General features: G+C 43.0%; 2 protein-coding genes across 3 annotated transcripts in view; both read left to right on the forward strand.

The window, feature by feature from the left end:
* Window positions 1-19,071, forward strand: part of LOC143018869 (uncharacterized) — a 48,901-nt gene extending 29,830 nt beyond the window's left edge. Inside the window, exons 2-12 of one of the 2 annotated variants that reach the window (XM_076174404.1) lie at window positions 2,575-2,646; window positions 6,913-6,963; window positions 9,488-9,710; window positions 10,965-11,134; window positions 11,825-12,001; window positions 12,814-12,990; window positions 13,758-13,929; window positions 14,217-14,327; window positions 15,326-15,522; window positions 16,902-17,098; window positions 17,614-19,071. In XM_076174404.1, coding sequence (XP_076030519.1) covers window positions 2,580-2,646; window positions 6,913-6,963; window positions 9,488-9,710; window positions 10,965-11,134; window positions 11,825-12,001; window positions 12,814-12,990; window positions 13,758-13,929; window positions 14,217-14,327; window positions 15,326-15,522; window positions 16,902-17,098; window positions 17,614-17,784 — 1,713 coding nt within the window. In that variant the 5' untranslated portion in view covers window positions 2,575-2,579 and the 3' untranslated portion in view covers window positions 17,785-19,071. The remainder of the gene's footprint in view (window positions 1-2,574; window positions 2,647-6,912; window positions 6,964-9,487; window positions 9,711-10,964; window positions 11,135-11,824; window positions 12,002-12,813; window positions 12,991-13,757; window positions 13,930-14,216; window positions 14,328-15,325; window positions 15,523-16,901; window positions 17,099-17,613) is intronic. The other variant, XM_076174406.1, reaches the window with a different exon arrangement.
* On the forward strand, window positions 2,653-6,904 carry LOC143018868 (uncharacterized). Its single transcript, XM_076174403.1, has one exon. The coding sequence runs from the start codon at window positions 4,289-4,291 to the stop codon at window positions 6,818-6,820; it is 2,532 nt and encodes an 843-aa protein (XP_076030518.1). The 5' UTR covers window positions 2,653-4,288; the 3' UTR covers window positions 6,821-6,904.
* Window positions 19,072-22,034: the final 2,963 nt, after the last annotated feature.

Here is a 22,034-nt window from a genome sequence, read left to right on the forward strand (position 1 = left end):
TCCATCCATATCCCCATCCTCCATGCTTTGACACTTCAGTCATAGCCCCTCCCTCCCTCCTTCCCTTTCTCCCTTCCTCCACTTCCCTCCCTCCCTCCACTTCTCTCCCTTTACTTCCCTCCCTCCCTCTGCCCTCCACATGCAGACTCCACCCTCCACCGGTCGTCCTCCATTCCTCCATATGCAACATCCTTCTTTATCTGACATCCCTCCTCCTCCTCCTCCTCCTTCTCCTCCTGCTCTTCCTCCTCCTCCTCCTTCTCCTCCTCTTCCTTCTCCATCTCCTCCTTCTCCTCCTCTTCCTTCTCCTTCTCACCCTCCTTCTCTTTCTATATTTTCTTCCAATTAATCAGTTGTTTGTTTGACTAATTAACCAGGCGAGGAAATGAGGAATAAAACAACAGGTGTGGCGAGATGTCCACCTTGATGAGCAAAAATCTTGAAAGAGTTCAAACAAGACTTGTGGTCCAGAGACTCTTGGCCGACGGGACAGTTGCCCTACCTCTTGACAAACAAGACATTTGACCCTTTTTGATCAACAAGAGAGTTGTCCTACCTCTCGACCAATGGATATTTGATCCTCTTTTGATCAACGGGACATTTAACTCCCTTCTGATCAACTGGACAGTTGGTCTATTTCTCGACCAACGAGATATTTTACCCTATTTGATCAACAAGAGAGTTGGCCTACCTCTCGACCAATGGACATTTGATCCTCTCTTGATCAATAGGACATTTGACTCCCTCCTGATAAACTGGACAAATGGTCTATTTCTCGACCAACGAGACATTTGACCCACCTCTTGAACAGCGGGAGAGTTGACTAGCTAGACCTATTAGTCCAGCTTGGTCTAATGTCCCATTTGAACTCACTAGTCCATTTTGCTTCATTGGAGCAGCTTGCTTCAGTGGTCTATTTAGTCTTAGTGGTCCAAATTGGTCCATCCGTGGTTTACTTTGAACCACATTTGTTCAATTTGTACCAGTTTTCCAAATTGGACCGCTGGTCCAATTTGGACGCTTAATGGTGTGGACCAGCTGAGAGTGAGACCTTGGTCGTCCAAACATGAAGCCCAGCACGGAATAATAAGCGGGGAACCACGAATATAGCAGTACTGAGGATATGAAAGTGCCCCGTGATGTATCAAAATCATGTACATTTACACACACAAAATTTGATAGAAGGGACCCCATGTTTGAGTGTGTGTGTGTGTGTGTGTGTGTGTGTGTGTGTGTGTGTGTGTGTGTGTGTGTGTGTGTGTGTGTGTGTGTGTGTGTGTGTGTGTGTGTGTGTGTGTGTGTGTGTGTGTGTGTGTGTGTGTGTGTGTGTGTGCGTGTATGTGTGTGTGTGTGTGTGTGTGTGTGTGTTTGTGTGTGTGTGTGTGTGTGTGTGTGTGCACCCGAGGAGGGGAGGAATGGTGCCGGCTTCCCTTTTTCGGGAGTCTATGGGAGTGGGCAACCCGCTGGCTGTCCTCTGCGCCGGTTCTCTGCGCAACACCTGCACAACTCGCTTGTGCACGCACACATACATACATAATCTTACATAAACAAATACATACATACATACACATATACATACATACATACATACATACATACATACATACATACATACATACATACATACATACATACATACATACATACATGCATACACACATGCATACATACATATATGCATACATAAATACATACAAGCATAAATATATACATAGATGCATGCATACACACATACATACATGCATACATACATATATATATACAATCACCAATAATTCTCTCATAAATGTTTCTTCATTCAAAAAACCAAGGCACCGCAATTGAAAATGAAAGAAATAGGATTATCTGAAACTGTCCTCTAAAATGTGTATTACACAAACACACAGTGTGCATGGGACATTTCCCCCAACATTGCTTACCTACCGACCTACCCACAAGCTCTTTGGAATATATAGAGGCACTGACAAGAAAGAAAGAAAGAAAGAAAGAAAGAAAAAAAAAAGAAAAAAAAAATTCAAGGTCCTCGTCTCGTGGGCGTCCTGGCCTTGGTGCTCCAGTCAGCCCGTGGGCGGCGCCCTTGGGCGTGGTCTCCACACCTGCCCGCCCACAAGGGCACTACATCTCATGGCTTCCTCCTATTCCTCGTCTTCGTCAACGTCCTCCTTCCCCTCTCCTTTTTATTCCTCCTGTTCTTTTTCCTCCTCCTCTTCCGCCTCTTTCTCTTCCTTCTCCTTCTACTCCTCCTCCTCGTTGTAGTTGTCATCGTTCTCCTCCTCCTCCTCCTCGTCCAATATTTGTAAAGACAATGTATATAGATATAACTGTGTGTGTGTGCGTGATTGTGAGTATGTGTGTGTGTGTGTGTGTGTGTGTGTGTGTGTGTGTGTGTGTGTGTGTGTGTGTGTGTGTGTGTGTGTGTGTGTGTGTGTGTGTGTGTGTGTGTGTGTGTGAGAGAGAGAGAGAGAGAGAGAGAGAGAGAGAGAGTGTCCACGTGATTATGTTTGTGTGTGTGTTTGCTTCCAATATTCTTTTATGTTTTTCATTTTGCTTCTAAATTATTATTTTTTTTTTCAGAGATCATGCGGCTCTTCATATTTTGCGCAGTGGCGCTTCTGTCCACCGGGGCGTTAGCGGATGATGACTATGGTAAGTGAGCGATCTTTTCCTAAATATTCGTTCATCTTGAAACAGAAGTACCCAGTTATGAAGTCCAAACACTACTGTATCTTTTCGCTCGCGTGCATTCACATCAACAGCTCCCTTCCCCAGCATTGTGAAAACCCCCCCCACTGAAACAAGCTCTGAAGGCATTCTCTGGCCTATGGTTTACCATTACATTTTGTCTTGTTTCACTGTTTATCGGTCAAAAATTAAGAAAAATCTTCCACGTAATGAGGAGGATGTGAGTCTGAGGAGTTCCGCGACCCCTTGGGATCTGACCTCCTCTGCCAAAAGAGACTCTGTACATAATGTCAATGTGTGTCCACACTATGTCGTAGACTCGTCGTCAACAATCCCTGAACCACGAGGCCCGTATATACATGGTTTTATGATGCATCATTGCCCTGATGAATCCTAATATATATATATATATATATATATATATATATATATATATATATATATATATGTATATATATATAGCTAGCCACATATCAGCTACTTGTGTGGACACGCTGGGTACAAATTCCATGTAATTAGTTTGGAGATGAGAGCTGCCTATTTCATTTCAGTGTAAATACCACTTCAGGACGAAGCTTTAATTACCAAATGTTTATTTATTCATATATCAAAAGTTTTTCACCTTATAAGGGGTTAGCATCGTCCTCAATTGGTATCCATGCAATTTCATTCAGTTGAAAACCAGGAGTATTGATTATTAATCGGTGCCTTACTCAATTGAATGGAATCACATGTTTTTAGTTAGAAGAAAAAATCAATTGAATGGAATCACACGTTTTTAGTTAGAAGAAAAAATCTACAAATGAAATATTAATACAATTAAAAGGGTAATTTCATTATTATTATGTTTTGTTTTATTTTATTTGTCACCATTAAAGAATAATCTTAATATGCATAGTCGCGCTTATATATTTTTTCAGTCTTGTATACAAAAACGACATTTATTGGTGTTTTTTCAGATCGTGTTTACGCTGTAAGATACTTTCTGGTATATTAGATTACTTTTATATATTAGATTACTTTTGAATCCATCAACAAATATTGTACCTGGATAGTGTAAACTATGAAATATTTGATATATTTCAGCGCGACTAAATATGTGGGGATATAACTTTAAAATGAACATGTGTGTTATGGTATTACCTTAAAGTATACTTGTACACTAAGGTGTAACTTTAACATGTACACCTACATTAAGTAACATCATGTTCACAAAGTTGTATCTCTAACATGTGTATGTGCATTAAGGTATAACTTTGTAAAGTACGAATACATGAAAATATAAAGTTGATGAGGAAATATGCATTAAAGTATGATATTGATATGTACATGTCTACCAGGTTACAAGTTCAATATGCACATACGCATTGAGGTATAACTTTAGTATGTACATATGTTTTAAGGTATAACTTAAACATGTACATGTACTCATTGATATATGAATTTAACATGTGCATTGAGTTCCCTAGACCTCGAGGAATGTAAGGAAGGTCACGTGATCTGCAACAATCAAGATCTTTTTATGTTCAGGCTAAGAGAGTAAGTAAACAGACACTTCGGAGATATGTTGGTCATGAAACCCTCCCTCTTGCATGACATCTGACTAATGTTTTACCCGTTAGCGACGGTGATCGACAGCGAGACTGACTTACTGGCGTTGCCAACTGACCAGCTCATCGATTCCGACGTTAAGCTCCTCGCCGTAGAATCCATTCTTCCACCGACCCAAGAAGATGGAGGTGGACACCATGTCCTTCCCTTCGGGGCACGCCTTCCAGGCTTGGACCGACTTCAGTTTGCCTATGGTTATGAGATCGTAGACCCCTTCTCTAAGAGGTACCACTACCAAGGAAGACCTAACTCGTCCCCTGACCATCCAAAAGTTGTTCCTCCAAAGGAACCATCTCAATCTTTGAAAAATATGCCTTCTCCTTCGAATGTGTCACCGGTTCATGCGAAAGAGTCAACTCATGCTCTCCCAGAAGTGTCGCCTTCTCCTTCGAATGTGTCACCAGTTCTTCCAAAATTGTCAACTCATGCTCTCCCAGAGGTCTCGAATGTGTCACCTGTTCGTCCGAAAGAGTCAACTTATGTTCCTCCAGAAGAGTCCCCTTCTTCGGCTGAGCCGTTTTCCGTCTGGATCCGGAAACCGAAAAAGATACTTCAGCCCCCGACTCACGAGTACCTCCCTCCGGAGGCAGACTTCCGGGGGAGTCTTCCAATGCCATCCTCTCTCCCAGATATAATCTACCTCCCTCCATCTCAGTCTTACTCGAAAACCTCCCTATCTGAATCCTATCCCCTCCCCCATTCCGAATACTTCCCCCCTGTGGGAGATTTCAGGACAGGATCTCCAACACCACCGGACACTACTACCACCACCCCACCTCCAACCATCACCCTACCTTCAACCACCATCTCTACCTCCCATCTACTTTCTCTATCCAGATACCTCCCACCTGTTAGAAATCTCAGGACAGAGCCTCCAGCCCCACCCAACACTACTACAACCTCTACTACCACTACTACTACCACCCTACCACCTTTAACCACCACCTCTACCTCCCCTCCACTTCCTCTTTCTGAATACCTCCCTCCTGTTGAAAATATCAGGAGAGAACCTCCAGATCCACCGGATACTACCACCACTACTACCAACACTCCACCTCCAACCACTACCCAATCTCCAAGCACCACATCTACCTCCCCTCCATTTCCACCACCCGGATACCTTCCACCAAATAAAAAACTCAGGACAGAACCTCCAACTACCACCTCTACCTCCCCTCGACTTCCACCACACGGATACCTCCCACCTGTTCAAAATCTCAGGACAGAACCTCCAGCCTTACCGGACACTACTACTACAACCACTACCACTACCACAACTACCACCCCACCACCAACCACCACCTCAACCTCCCCTCCCTTTCTCCCTCCGTTCAGTTACCTTCTACCTCCCTCTTTATCACTGGCAGAACCTCCTGCCTCTTCACCACCGGCGGAACCTCCTGCCTCCTCTCCGCCGGAGGAACCTCCCGGTACCCTCCCTTCTCCACCGGAGAGCTACCTACCTCCAATGGGAGATTCTACCTCCCCTCGATTTTCACCACACGTATACCTCCCACCTGTTCAAAATCTCAGGACAGAACCTCCAGCCTTACCGGACACTACTGCTACAACCACTACCACTACCACTACTACCACCCCTCCACCAACCACCACCTCTGCCTCCCCTCCATTTCCACCACCCGAATACCTTCCACCAAATAAAAAACTCAGGACAGAACCTCCAACTACCACCTCTACCTCCCCTCGATTTCCACCACACGGATACCTCCCACCTGTTCAAAATCTCAGGACAGAACCTCCAGCCTTACCGGACACTACTACTACAACCACTACCACTACCACTACTACCACCCCACCACCAACCACCACCTCAACCTCCCCTCCCTTTCTCCCTCCGTTCAGCTACCTTCCACCTCCCTCTTTATCACTGGCGGAACCTCCTGCCTCTTCACCACCGGCTGAACCTTCTGCCTCCTCACCACCGGCGGAATCTCCCGGTACCCTCCCTTCTCCACCGGAGAGCTACCTAGCTCCCATGGTAGATTCGAAGAAGGGATACTCCTCCTACTCCTCCAAGCAACCACCCTTGGCCATATATAACCACCCCCCGGAGAACGCTATTGTCGCCTCCGTCAGTAGACTGCCACTTCCCCTTCACCAGCCGGAGGTCGTGAAGGTGCATTCCCCGGGGTGCAGGACCAACACCGACTGCGCGCAGAGCGAGGTTTGCCTGGAGGAAGACTGCGTGGATGGGTGCTCCATCATTGCCCACTTGTGCGTCGGCTACGCCTACTGCGAGACCTTGAGGCACACGCCCGGATGTATGTGCCCGGGCATGTTTCCGGTGGTTGTAGAGGGCGGGCGTCACGACTGCATGCCCATGATCATGACTCCTGCGGTGGGTTACGAGACTCCACAGGGACCCTTCTTCGGAAGACACGACCTGGTCGACCTCGATGTCGCCGCCGACAGAAGCAAGACTCACCTTCGGCAGATCTGGCCTGTGGGAACCTCCCGTAAGCTGCATGTGCCTGATCCATCCCGTTCCTTGCCCCTACTTGCCTGAACTGACTTTTCTCCCCTCCCTCCCTCCCTCCCTCCCTAGTTCTTTCCCTTTGTTTACTTACTCACCCGACATGTATTTTCCTATTCCAACAGGTCGTTTTCCGAGTTCCCCTTTGTTACCTATTGCACCGGTGGCCTCGTACCGTAAGCCCTGATTTTAATTATTTGTTTCTCTGCATGGGAGTGGCATCTCTAGATACCAAGAACTCTCACAGACCTATTACCAAAGACACCTTCGAAACAAGCGAATACTTATACCGTCGGGAATATTTTGTCCTAACCAGGCGAGCTTGTGGTTTTCTAAAAGTCACCCCTTTACATCACGTCCGATTATTTTTTCTTCACTTAATAATGTCACATTTCCACAGATATTTTCTAACAAAAGTATAATTTTTCTCGCACGCTCTATGTACTACACCGACAGCGAGAGCAATTGCACAAAAGCTTGTTCACCCTGTCCGTCAAATAGCCTGTCTCACATCCGCTGCCGTCAACATCATTTAATTGTTAATGCTTTGCAATTGCTATTACCTGAAAAGAAACAGCCATAAGCAAACTTAGTCCCCCTCATAGTGTTGTGGTTCGTTGTATAGGTTTTGTGTGTGGCAGGTGACCTTATGTTTACAATGGGAGAAAGACCCGCGGACCCTCAGGAGTCCCGATCGATTGAGAGTCCTCAGGTTGGTAAAGGCACCTAAACGCTGTTGGCCATCCACTGCATCCCATCTATCACCAGTTGTTTCGACTCCGTCTTGCCACTGGATCAAGTTAGGTAGGGATGAGTGAGGCTAATGACACTGCACAACTCTCCCTCACTTTTATCAGTCAAGCGCAAATCATGACTTTGAATCCAAAGTCATGGTCGTATTCATTAATGAAGGACGAACGTTATCACCCAGTCCATGTGCAAAGTAATTTGACGTTATCCAAAACAAAACCTATATGGTGTATTGCATCAATGAGGGTATTCTTTTGTCACACTATTTTCGCCCTTCTTGCTGGGGAACTTAAGGGCGATTCCCTATTTTCGGAATGAAAGCACAATCAACGGAATATGAGTGTGATTGATCTAATCCTATTGTAACTTTCTGTTTTGAGTGAACGATGTAATGTCTCTTACACTCATTCTCTCTTTTTCTCTGTCGTTGAGAAGTTCCCAGTTCCGAAAACATATTTCACTAACCAGCCGACAGAGGTCTTCACGGAGGCATTCGTAACTGGAAGCCCTGTATTCTTGAACTTTCGTGTTTACTAAGTCTCATAGCTTGCAACTTTTAACTAGAGAGTTACGAGTTTAATTTCAACTTGAATCATTGTAGTTAGCAAATCTGTCATAAATTGTAACTTTTAACTATAATGTTGAAATTTTGCCATTATCAGTGTAAACTTGGATATTTGAAATTTCATCCTTTAGGAAGACAACCTTAACTCCGAATTTTAAACCATTTAGCTTGGGACTTTTGACATGAAAGTTTGAAGTTTACGAAGGCTATTCTAACCTACAAGTCCTGAGAACTTTTAATACGAAAGTTTAAAATTTGGGAAGACTATCTTAACCAGAATTTGTTTTAACCTGAGTCTGAATTTCAACAAATCTAACACTTTTGGGACCCTTGGGAGCATTTGTTGATGTTACGTGGACATTTCGGGACTTTCTGTTCCTCTCCACCGGTTTTACGGGATCAGTATATTCATAAAAGCCACAGACAGAAAAAATATGTGATTACGAAAACAATTCCTTTAAGAAGCAAGTACTCTTTTTCACCGGAAACAGATTAACTACTTATTACACCGGATATTTCAACTTACTTTTTTTTTTCTTTTACAGTTCTGATTATGATTCCCATGCAAACATGGAAGATCTTTTTCAGATTTCTAATCAGTACCCCAGGCAAACATGGAATATTATTTCTATTAATTTCTAATCATTACCCCCATGAAAACATGGACAATTTCTATACAAGGAAAACACACTTGTGCTAAAGAAACGCCAACCTCTGTAATCATGGTAACCAACCTAATCTCTGTAACCATGGAAACCAACCTGCTACTAAATACCAAATACTTTGATATGCAGAGACCACCCTATTCACTCAACAATCCAACTATAGAAATAAATAAATGAATGTTATTCTATCCTTATATTACAATTTTGTAACCCTCATTTCCTGGATGTGGTAACAAATCTAACGTTTCAGAATTAACTTTTTTTGCCATTTATTCACTGCAATGCCTTTGGGTTCAGTTACAAAACTTCTTTCTATAAGCATGAAGAGTGCTTTTTTCAATTATTCATATTCTAATTTCGCATGAAATAGATTAATTCTGGACTTATCCAAAATTAGTTCAGCATGAAATATAAATGATTTGATAGAGAAATAAGAAAAAGCATTATGAACAAATAAGAAATAACGAAAACCAACCCTGCAGATTCTATGAACCATGTTAAGTTATCATTTTATCAGCAATCCTCAGAAACTTTAACAAAAAACAAACGAAAAGATAAATAGATAAAAATATCAGCCCTTTGAAAATTCAATAAAGGAATAATATAAAAACCTTATGATCCCAGCAACCCCTCAAGCCCCCATACCCCAACCCCGACCCGTCCCCATTGTCCACCTCCAACGTTTTATTGACCTCCGGATTGTTCCTCCTAAATTTACAGACACCCAGTCAAGGATCACGACAGGTGGTACCTCCCTGAGACAGAGCGTGTTCTCAGGTCCTGTGAGCACCTTCGACAGGGTTTCATCAGATCCTTGTAGTTCAGACCCCTGTGGAGAAAACACCAGGTGTGAGCCGGCTGGCAACGCAGCCCGCTGCCGTTGCCTGGAAGGCTATGTTCCAAATGACCACACCATCAAAGGCTGCAGACCACAGTGCACCTCGTAAGTGTTTTTTTTTCAGCTAATAGAAGGGGTCTCATAGACTAAAAAACACTTGCTCCTCCAAGAAATAGGTGTGAGGATGGGGTGGGGGGACACTCGACCATCCGAAGCAGTTCGAAGGGGCTTTGTAGTTAGAGTTTGTGCGTTCCAATGAGTACGTTCAGGATGTGGCATACATCGTGATTTACTCCTAGCCATTCTGCCAAATCAACTCTTGTACATGCCTATCTCTTATTTCCTATCTATGTGCTATTTGACATGGTTTTTTATATTTTGTATAAAGTAAAGGAAGTTGCATACTTCAATAGTTATCACTATATAGGATTATAAGAGCGATTTTAATCAATTCTATTGTATGATACGTGGCAGCGCTTTATCCCCATATTGCCACGCTGTATCACAGGTGAGACAGATAGGATGGGGTGGGTAATTTTTATCATAATCTTGAAAAGTGATAATCGTTATATTATGCAGCTTTCTTTACTATATACAGAATATAATAAGAAAAAATCAAATAGCACATAGAGAGGGAATAAGAGAGAGAGAGAGAGAGAGAGAGAGAGAGAGAGAGAGAGAGAGAGAGAGAGAGAGAGAGAGAGAGAGAGAGAGAGAGAGAGAGAGAGAGAGAGAGAGAGAGAGAGAGAGAGAGAGAGAGAGAGAGAGAGAGAGAGAGACATGTACTAATGTCGATTTGGCACCATGTATGTCATATCCTCAATGGACTCTTTGGAGCGCACGGACCACATTAGAGGCACTTCACAAGGTCCCACCTCGGGTGTCAAGGCTGGTCCCCTATCCCAGGAATCATCAATATCCATCTCTCTTCTTTCTCCATGCCACCCTTATAGCATTTCTCTACCCTCCTCCTAACCACCCAGCCCCAACATTCCTAACTCAAAGGGAATATTAACATCACAGCCTATGATACAAATAAATCAGTGGCAAAGCAGGAAGGCATAGTACTTGCACAAAAGGGCCCGACAGCATGATCTAGTTTATGACTGTTCTCCATCTACTGCTATATTTTGCACTCTTTCTTCCCTGCTCGACAGACATTCCTCTTGCATCCGGTGTCCCTTTCACCTTGTCCATCCACCTCCCTCTTGTCCACTCCCCTCAAGTTTCCTCCATCCTCCTCCACTTTCCACATTCTTTTAGCTAGTCTTTCTCCACTCATTCTTTTCATGTGCCCATACCATCTCAGAATAAATAGAATAAACAATAATGATAAATACTCATTTTTCTTGTCACTAGAGCCAGAGACTGTCCGGATGACATGACCTGCCGGATCCAGAAATGTGTCCGGGTTTGCGAAAAAGGAGCTTGTGGTCTTTTAGCGGACTGTGTGGGATCAAACCATCAACCAAAGTGCACTTGTCCCCATGGCTACGGAGGCGATCCCTACACCCGCTGCACCAGAGAACGTAAGTAGACGGTTGGTCCTATTAGGTCACACGGGGTCAAAGCATTAGGCTCAGGTTCTGAGAGAAATAGAAAAAAGGTGTAGGATAATTGTCAGTATTATAACTGTTATTATAATTATTATTGTTATTACTCTTATGACTAGATCGAGTTTTGAAAGTATGAGATTATTGTCATTATTAATATGATTTTTATTATCATTATTGTTATCATTATCATCACCATCATCATCATTACTATTACGAGTATTATAATTTTTATTATTATTATCATTATTACTATTATTATTATCATTATTATTATTATTATTATTATTATTATTATTATTATTATTATTATTATTATTATTATTATTATTATTATTATTATTATTATTATTATTATTATTATTATTATTATTATTATTATTATTATTATTATTATTATTATTATTATTATTATTATTATTATTATTATTATTATCATTACTATTGATATAATTATCATCGTTATAATTACTTCTTTCACAAGCGTGTTCATAATAATAATATATACATACATACTTTGGTATAGGTATGTATGCATTATTATAATTATTATTATTACTATTGATATAATTATCATCGTTATAATTACTTCTTTCACAAGCATGTTCATAATCTTTACCACCAAGCCCCCTTGATACCCTTCTCAAAATTCCTTTCTTTTTCAAGAAACTGTTGTTCGCGAGCCCCCCGTGCTAGACTACAACCTTTGCGTACCCAACCCTTGCGGAGAAAACGCTGATTGCGAAGTCGGTGGACGATTCGATGATGAACGGCCAGTATGCTCCTGCCAACGAGGGTACTTCGGCGATCCTCTGACCTACTGCGAGAGAGCTGAGTGTATCGGTGAGTAGCTCCTTCACCCCCCCCTACATACACGGCTCGGTGGTGCGGTTGATAGAGTACTGGATGCCAGTACAGAGGTGCGGCAGTACCTGGTTCGAATCTTGCCCAGGGCCGAAATTATCTCGGTATCGCTGCGCTTCGAGTCATTACTCCAACTCTCGTGGGCGGGGAGTTGGGTGTGTGTGTACGTGTAAGGTCATAGCATTACCTATAGATCGGTCATACGAGCTCTGAGCTCTCTTCTGTGAGGGAAATAGCTGTCGATCACGAGTCCAACAAAGATCCAAAGACCAAGGTGAATACACACCACACCACACCCACAGTGTGGGCAAAGATCGAAGTGTGGGGTCTTTTGAACAATGCTATGAGAAATATTAGTTTTTTTTTTAGCTCTTTTCCCCATCACTAAGTAGAGTTGGGTTATAGAATTTCTTCAATAATGTAAGTCATAATCTTTTTGAGTAGATATCTTGTGGGAACTATAAGGTTTTTGAGTACAAATGTTACGATGGGGTGGAATGGCAAAGTAAATGCTGACAAGTTACCTTTTGGTTCACAATAAAGTCGGATGCAGAATCATAAAGAAATTAATATACAAACAGGTCAATATATAAACAAAAAGTAATGCCTTTCATTTACAGATGAAAGTCACTGCTCACTGTTAACGTGTTGACATGATTTATAAAACTTTCAACTATCTCTAAAGAGAAATACTTTCTATTTACTCCGACTACGCGATCAAGGAACTTGGCCCTCTCCTTCCTGACGCTGAACGAAAACTTACTCCTCCTCTTTCTTTTTCTCTTCCACAGACAACAACGACTGCCCCCTAAATAGGAACTGCCAGGGAACGAAATGTATCGACCCTTGCACCCTCGGGAAATGCGGTGATCGGGCCCTCTGTGAAGTTAAGAACCACAATCCTGTCTGTTCCTGTGACCGTGGCTTCACTGGAGATCCCTTGATAAGATGTCGACCCCTCACACCAGGTGAGTCCAAGTTAGTCTTTGGTCCGCTGCGGTTTGCCCTTTGGTCCTCTGCGGTTTGGACTTTGGTCCACCGCGGTTCCCTTTTTGGTCCGCTGTGGTTTGGTCTTTAGTTCGCTGCGGTTTGGACTTTGGTCCACTGTTGTTTGGACTTTGGTCCTCTGCTGTTTGGCCTTTGGTCCTCTTCGGTTAGGTCTTTGGACCGCTGTCGTTTAGCATTTGGTCCTCTGCAATTTGGTTGTCCTTGTTCTACATTTTTTTCTTGGCAGTTTTCTTTCTTCTTCTCTTCCTCCCCCTCTTCCTTACTTGCTTAATCTGTACTCTTTGTCTTATTCTCCCTCTATCTCTGTTAAGATACATTTGTGAAAGTTAAAGAAGAGAAGCTAGTAAAAGAAAAAGAATAAAAAAACACATCAAAGCTAAGATATTTGAAGCGAAAGAAATTTTAATGAAAGGAAAGAGCGAAGGAAAGAAGATGCCTTTCTGTATATTTGCTTTCAATTCAGGATTCATTAGAGAGACACATTAAAAAGTCAACGTGGCAACGTCGCAGAAAAACCTACCCACTTTTCCCATATCCCTAACGGTATCACATCAATAATACAGTTTTAGTGGCTCCATACCATCCCACACTTGCAACGTTGCTACATTTATTCATCCTCATTTGCTGATCATGTGGCAACACAGTTCTGCCACATCTAATCTTCCCCCATTTTCGTTATGTGGTAACACCACTATATTTTCTACTTTTTTTTTCATTCCTTTAACAGATGATTTCTGTAGACCATCTCCCTGTGGTCGTGGCGCCATCTGTAAGCCAGGAAGTGAACGAGCCACCTGTGCCTGCCCCGAAAACTATATCGGAGACCCATTGAGCGAATGCCGGCCCGAATGTGAGCGTGATTCGGACTGTGACAGGAACCAAGCTTGCAGAAGGAATAGGTGACTATTCTTATTTTACTTTATTTTGTTCTTTATATTATTCTACTCAATTTCATCTTATCTTATTTCATCGCAAATAATCTTATCTGATTTTGTTTTTCATTTCATCTTATTTTATTTGTCTATATTTCATTGATCGTGTTTTATTTTAGTTTAGTTTTTCTTGGGGATAGCCCATTTCTGTACCAACAGTATATGGAAGGCGCCCATCAAGATGAACCATAGTCGTTCCTGTGACTAAAAAAGGGGTAACTATTCTTTATGTGTTCTCTGCATCTCTCTTACAGGTGCCGCAATCCATGCGTAGACTCTTGTGGAGAAGGAGCCCACTGCGAGGTTAGAAACCATAGGGCAAGTTGCAGCTGCCCTGAGTTCTACCTGGGAGATCCCTACACCAGGTAAGCTTGTGTGAGCTCGCAGACTCTCTCCATCACTTAAAGATAACCTGGTCGGTAGGCCATATCGTGCGGACCATGGGCCACTTAGAGACCCACAGAGGTCACAATGGTATCCACAATCCAAAACCTAGTGAGAATTAGCGTATATTTAGTGATACAGTTCAGTGTTTGAAGTGGCCTCTCCAGAGGGTTAGGGAAAAGCAAGACAAGTGTATGGATACTTGAGGAAACATCTGGGATAACAGTGTTAACCCAAAAGAGGTCGATGTTACCACTCTTCACTCCCCCTCCCACACATACTTTTACACACACACACACACACACACACACACACACACACACACACACACACACACACACACACACACACACACACACACACACACACACACACACACACACACACACACACACACACACACACACACACACACACACACACACACACACACACACACACACACACACACACACACACACACACACACACACACACACACACACACACACACACACACACACACACACACACACACACACACACACACAAATTCCACATAATCATGAAATATCTTTCTTACACCAAATAATCACGAATTATTTAGGTAGCTGATGGTTTTCTTAAATAGAAAGATCCTCATTTTCTGTTGCTTTCCATCATTTTCTATCACTTAAGAAGAGATGACAGCTGACAAGTGGTCTCCTCTTTCTACTACCTTGTGAGATAGAAACAGCTAACACTTATACAAAGTAATCTACCGTTTCTTCATGGAGAGAACTAGAAATGGACTCAAGGACCGTTGCCATTCATCATGGGGCCGTAGGTGTGTGTCAGAGAAACTCTAGGTAGCAATAGTTGCATGGACACATACGTCCTTCATGCTCTTGTCTATTACAACCTCAGTCTCTTCTCCCTTTTTGTCTTTTCTTACGATGTTCCTCCTCCGTGTGTTATGGTCTTTCTCCTCGTCTATTCTGATAATATATTTCCTCTACAGGTGCTACCCTGAGTGCACCAGACACGAAGACTGCCAAAGCAACAAAGCCTGCATTAAACTGAAGTGCGGCAACCCCTGCGGACCCGGCATCTGCGGCGAGGGAGCTGATTGCAAAGTGGAGAACCACCAGCCCATCTGCTCCTGCCCCAAGGGATACACTGGTCATCCCTTCGAACGCTGCCGTCCCTTCAGTAAAGGTACTTAACTCAGGGGGATTTCTCTTGTTTGTTGTAAGGGTGGAATGGCCGCGCATATTTTAATTCCATTTTTCGGCTTCGAGCTTCGCGAGTCATTCATTTACCCGAGTGCTATATTTTTCAGTGGCTTTGATTTTTACGAGCCATCTATTTTTGCTGGGCTTTTATGGTTACATTGACCCTTTATTTCTGCATGCCTTATTTTTATATGCTTAGAGTAAACTGCTTAAATGATAAAGGAAAGGAAAAGGAGTACAAGAAAAAAAATGAGAGAAGAGTGGGAGTGAGTGAAAGATAGAATAAAACTAGTAGTGGGAATGGTTCAAGGAGGGAGTCACAAGGTGTGCGAAGATGGTGTGTGGAACAAAGAGGAGAGAAGAGAATAGAAGGAAGGGTAGTGAGTGGTGGGATGATGAGGAAAAGAATGTTGCAGAGGAGAATTGTTCCGACAACGCTGTATGGGGCAGAAACATAGAACATAAGAGAGGAAGAGTTTAAATATATTTGAGATGAAATGACTGAGAAATATGGTACGGGTTACTAGGGTGGATAGAGTGAGAAACGAGGAGGTGAGGAGGAAAGTGAGAAGGGAGAGGGAGTTGAGTGATAGTTTTGATGAAAGAGTATTAGGGTGGTTTGGACACCTGGAAAGAATGAGTGAAGAAAGATTAGTAAAAGAGGTGTGGAAGGCAGAGGTGGAAGAAGTGAACTTGAGGGGGCGACCAAGGATGAGATGAATGGATGGAGTAAAAGGGAAATTGGAAAAGAGGGTAATGTCTATTGAAGAAGGAAGGAAGGGAGAAGACAGAAGATAGGGATGAGTGGAGAATGGTTGAGTATGGATGATGCTGTGATTCAATGGAAAGGAGTGGGTGGGTGGGGGATGGGGAGGTAAGGGAGTATGTGTGAATGACATTTTGAAGCAACCCGAAAGGATTTCTCTCCGTCTTCTTCTTTTCTGCATAAGGGGACGGAGAGGGGGGTCGCCGATTGAATGAAGCGGCCTTGCTGTGATTGTGCTGTGTCTTGCTACGTTGTTTCTGACCCAGGGCAGTGGGCGAGATACAGGGATGACCCGTCATCCAGAAGTAGCCAAGAAAAGAGGGTGGAAGCGAAGGGTTGTGAATGGGAGTGTAGTGCGTGGGGATGAAATGGTGGGGAGTGGATTTACGCCTTTGGTTTTAGCTACCTTCCATGTAAGGGGGAAAAACCGTTGGTATATGTATATATTTTAGCGAAATTATATACGTGCGAATTGAAATAAGACTATCTGTATTCTGGTAATAGGAACTAGAGGTAACAGCTGATGGGTTGACTTACCGCTTCGGAGAATATTTTCCTTTATCGCCGACCATTCACCAGCGCTTCTGTCTTTGCAGAGGACCTGTGCGCCAGAGATACTTGTGGACACGGTGCCACTTGCACGCCCGGATTCGACAGAGATGGTAATGACCGTCCCGTGTGTATTTGTCCAGAGGGCTACATCGGCAACCCGTTATTCAGCTGCAACAAGGGAGAATGTAGATCGCATAATGAGTGCCAAGACAATAAGTCCTGCTATCAGTACCTGTGCGTGGTAAGTAGCCATTCTGGAACCAATTGCCGGCTGGATTAACTGGGTTGGGTGGTCAGATCACTTAAAGGATGGAAGAAAAATATGATTAAAATAAAATTTCCTGGTTCATGATGTACCCAGGACATTAACCCACTTCGGGAATTGGCCAAGGGCATAAAACATCACCAATTCACGAAGTGACTTTTTGTCCTGAGGCTGTGGGAAACTCAGCATTTTTCTTTATGATGAAAGGATTGATTTTATACCAACCTGAGCTTAATGTGTACGTATTTACCTAATTGTACTTCATTGTATTTACTTAATCATAGCATATGGGAAAGTAGCAACGCTCGTGGGGTCCTGATTGTTACTCTATAATTTATCATACCTTGTTTCAAATTTATATATGGTTTCAACTTGGGCTATATCCTTGCACGCGCGCGCGTTAGTGTTTGTATTCATACTTGTAGCATGTACATCCCCATATGCACAAGAGTCAAAATAAAAAAAAGTAATTTGGTTCTTCCTTCTTCCAGAACTCTTGTTCCGTGAATGGCAAACCCGTCTGTGGAGAAAACGCTCTGTGTACTGTCAAGAATCACTCTCCAGTCTGCTCCTGCCAACGTGGCTATGAAGGTGACCCACGTGAGAGATGCTACCCCAGGTCAGGCTCAAGCCACGGGGTACGTGCACGATTTGGCTATTAAATGCGTCTCCCTCCATCGCGCCTTCGTCGTGGGTAGAGAAGGCCTGGCGCAATAGGGTCAACCCCACCTCTTCGTAGCTCCTACCACCATCACCACCCGCCCGCACCCAACACATATACGCAGAAAGACGCCATCTCCAAGGGGAACGAAAATGCACGAGAGGCTCCTCCCACATCGACAATAACTAACCTCACATTGCGCAACACCTTCGTCACACCGGCACCTGATTGGCTGCTGAACCCAAACGCTCAGTGTAACAGGCAATCTGGTAAGATGCAAGAAAACATCTCCACCACACCGGCATCTGATTGGTTGTTGAAGCCGAACGCTCAGTGCAACAGCCAATCAGGTAAGACGAAAGAAAACACCTCCATCACACCGGCATCTGATTGGTTGTTGAAGCCGAACGCTCAGTGCAACAGCCAATCAGGTAAGATGTAAGAAAATACCTTCATCACATCGGCAACTGATTGGCTGTTGAAGCCGAACGCTCAATGCAACAGCTAATCAGGAAGGGCGTAAGATACGGCAGTAACGTGAGGTTTGTTAATGAATACAATCGCTGGGACGGACCAACGACCGAAACCAAAGCGACACTAAGTCGCGTATCTGCACTAATCCCTTATGTACAGGATGGTACATCTCCCCCATTTCCCCTCCCCCAGCTGTCGCCAGGCGATTTTATTCAGCGTCACATGACACCCACCCACCCTAACTCTCGGTGCTGTAGGTGTCAAAACTATCTCAGTCTCAAATCTCGACAAGAGCTCATCGGCCTGGCCTCTTTTTCCTCTCTGGGGATGTTCACACACATGACGATCTAGGGAGGATAAGGTCGGAAGCGAGCAGCGAGACCCAGATTCCCCTTCTCAGCTGAACAGAATCGCCTGGCGTTATTCAAAGCCTCTAAATACGACAAAGCGGCTTCAAGATTTAACTCAATTTCTAGATAAAAAATATTGGACTTTACAAAGTCTCAGCGTCAGGTCAGATTAAAGGAAAAAGAAAACAACAAAAGAGAACTCAAAGATAATAATATAAAGTCCATTAAAATATTTTCTACAGCGCGTAACCTCTTATCCATAAACCAAAGTTATTAGTTTTGCCTACGCTTCCCCCCTCCCCCACCCCCAGCGCCTTATTGAAAAACATTTTTCCTAACCACAACCGTCCCTCCTTATCCACCCCTCTCTCCCTCTCTTCTCTACTTCCTCTACCATCTTCTTCCTTCGTTACTCGCCTCTTTTGGCACTCTCATACGTGCCGTGGCACGCTCGAGCGTGCCAATTACCTCTGTTGGCACTCTCATACGTGCCATTTGCCTCTGTTAGCACTAGCAAGCGTGCCATTTGAGTAAGAAGGACGAAGACAAATGTAAACAGAGCCAAGTGGCTTACAAGTCGATGTACATGTGAAAAAACTCTTATAACAAAAATGTAAAAAATCGAACGACTTAAACAGTACTTTTTTAATAAGCTGCCTTAGTGGGGATACACACCAAGGCTCAAAGAATATATACTTATATACATAAAAAATCCCATAACAAGAACGTAAAAACACAACAACAAAATACAGAAAGAAGGAAAGAAGGAGAACTGAAAATGTACTCAAAGTTTTGGGGGAATTTTTTTCAGAATTTTTGTTTATGAAAAAAAGAAAGAAAATATTTCCAATGAAATAGAAATATTTTTTAAACATCTGTGCGACAATTAGTAAATAGAAAAAAAAAATTAGATTGATTACTAAAGCAATGAATCGGCAGATCAGAGGATCTAGATTTTCTGAATACTAGATATATAAACATGTAGAAGTACGATTATATATAGTCTCTATATGCACACACATGCATACATGTATATAAATGTGCGTGTATGCTTATATACAAACATACAAAACGCAATTAAGTGCATTTGACATATGGACACAGTCTATATATGTATGTATGTATACATATACAATAAATGCATGCGCGAATATACAGTATATGCATGTACAGTGTGTGGGCATATATATATACATATATATGTATATATATACATATGAGAACGTACGGAGACGGGCAAGTCCTGTATTTTTCCAAGCTTTACTTGTAATTAGTAATTATATAGAATGACAGTTAGCAACACCAAGGAGACCTATCTCACCCCCTCACCCCACCCTTCCTCACCCCCTCACCCCACCCTTCCTCACCCCCTCACCCCTTCACCCCTTTCTCACTCCCTCACCGTCAACCTACCCCGCTTTCGTAGCCCAAGCTAACGCTATGGTAGCATTCTTTTCCTCCTCTTTCTCCTCCTCCTTCTTCTTCTTCTCCTTTCGTTTCACCTTCTTCTGTATTTCTTTTTCTTCTTCGCTTTCTTCTTTTTATTTTTTCCCAACTTAACTTAAAAAGAAATATCCCGCAATTAAGGATTTTTTTTTTAACCTTCACTTCAGATTCTCTACACATTCCGTTTTCTTTCCCATCCCACTCCCGCCTCCCCGCCGTTAATTCAGCCTTACCTAATCATAATTTCATGTACAGACCAACAAGGCTTCCACTTCTTCTTCTTTTGGGGTTCGTTCGCTGGACTCTGGAAAACCGGGTCTTCCAGATTCCAGACTTTTTCGAAGAAGGCGTACTTCGAATGTTTCGAAAGAACGGCGACCCCCGTGCCTCCTAGGGACCTCCCAATAGGACCCCCGGGGCCCCTCCGTCCCTCCTTAGAGGCCGCAGAGAATCCGTGGCCTACACCCACCCCCAAACCACGCCACCCACAATGCCATAAGTTCCTGCCATTCAAACATCCCTGCAAGAACGAAAAGGGCAATCAAGGAGAAGAATAAATAAATAAATGAATAGATAAAAGAATAAATGGGGGAAATGGTGAACGGTGCCCATTAGGGCCGAAGGACCTTCGACTTGCGAACGACGTCGATGGTTCGGGAGACGCCGAAGAAGGAAGGGGACACGGCGTGACGTCATCGTCGTCGTCGTCGTCGTTATGCTTCTGGAGCATTCGGACCGGGTCTTCGCGAAGAAGGACTTACTACACAATTCATTACATAACATATTCTTCGGTACAAAATAATCCACTAATTATTTCTTTGGGTATTTAATAAAGGTAAAATATCACAAAATTTCATCTTCTTATCCTTTCAATAACTCACACTTAGATACTGTGCTGTCAAGCAGTACTGACTGCATATTAACATGCAGCCGATACTACAGTGACTGTTTTGAGACGCCCCTATGGACTAGAATCACACATTATTCGCCTATGTTGTAGTAAAATCTCTACTCGTAGGTATATGATGCTATTTTTGTAATTCGACTGTACCTCCATTATGCTCTTCCCTTGTAACTGTCCTTTACTGCTTCTTATCCCATGTGATAGAGGAGTTAAAAGTTAAAAGACAATTCTGCCACAACGAATATCATGCGAAAAGCAGAAGGCCACAAAAATGGGATGGAGTGAAGAGACTAGGGATCCTAGTCTCTGTATGCTATTCTACATTAGGTCTGAGAGAAAAGTTCTAGGCATTTATGTTTTCAAGGGAGAGAGTGGAGGAAAAGTAGGGGAGGAGGAAAAGGGTGTGAAGTTGAGAGGTGCTCAGAGTTAGCAAATTAGATGAGAAGAAAAAGGAGAAGGGATAGAATGAGAAGCTGAGAGAAATGTGGGAGGAGGTGAGGGATAGAAGGGAGATAGGATTAGAAGAAGAATGGGTGTGTTTCTAGGAGGAAGTGACATAAGGTGCAAATATGGTATGCGGAACGAGCAGGATGAATGGGAACAGAAAGAAGTGAATGGGGGATGAAGTGACCATATATGGAATTGTTGCATGTTAGGTCTAGGAAAGCATATGAGAGGTACAAGAAGAGAAGAGAAGCAAAACGTAAGGTGAAGGAAGCAAAAAGGAGAGCATATGTAAAATTGGGTAGGAATATGATAGATTATTTTTTAATAAAGAAGATGTTTTGAAAGAAAACGAAGAGAATCAGTGGGTGAGTCAGATAGAGAGGAAAAGGTAAAAGGTACAAAAGGACTGATGTTAATGAAAGTGAAAGTTTTTGTTAAGCAGAGAATGGAGAAGGTAGGGGATAGGTTTGAGTAGAGAATGGCTGTTAGTGCACAATAAATTGGTGAAACCTAAAGGATAATAGAGGACAAGGAGGGGTATCTGCCGCAGCTCAGGGTTGAAGACGTCGGGGAATTCAGTAATTAAGTGGGCGGAGGGCTGTCTAGTGTTGTTTGAGGCGACCGTGTTTG

Source organism: Oratosquilla oratoria, chromosome 36 (genome assembly GCF_046742065.1).
Source record: "Oratosquilla oratoria isolate Oo_2021 chromosome 36, ASM4674206v1, whole genome shotgun sequence".
Classification (NCBI taxonomy): domain Eukaryota; kingdom Metazoa; phylum Arthropoda; class Malacostraca; order Stomatopoda; family Squillidae; genus Oratosquilla; species Oratosquilla oratoria.

What these genes read in the sequence shown, in the direction of transcription:
- LOC143018868 (XM_076174403.1), top strand. Translation starts at nt 4,289, where the DNA reads ATGTTTTACCCGTTAGCGACGGTGATCGACAGCGAGACTGACTTACTG.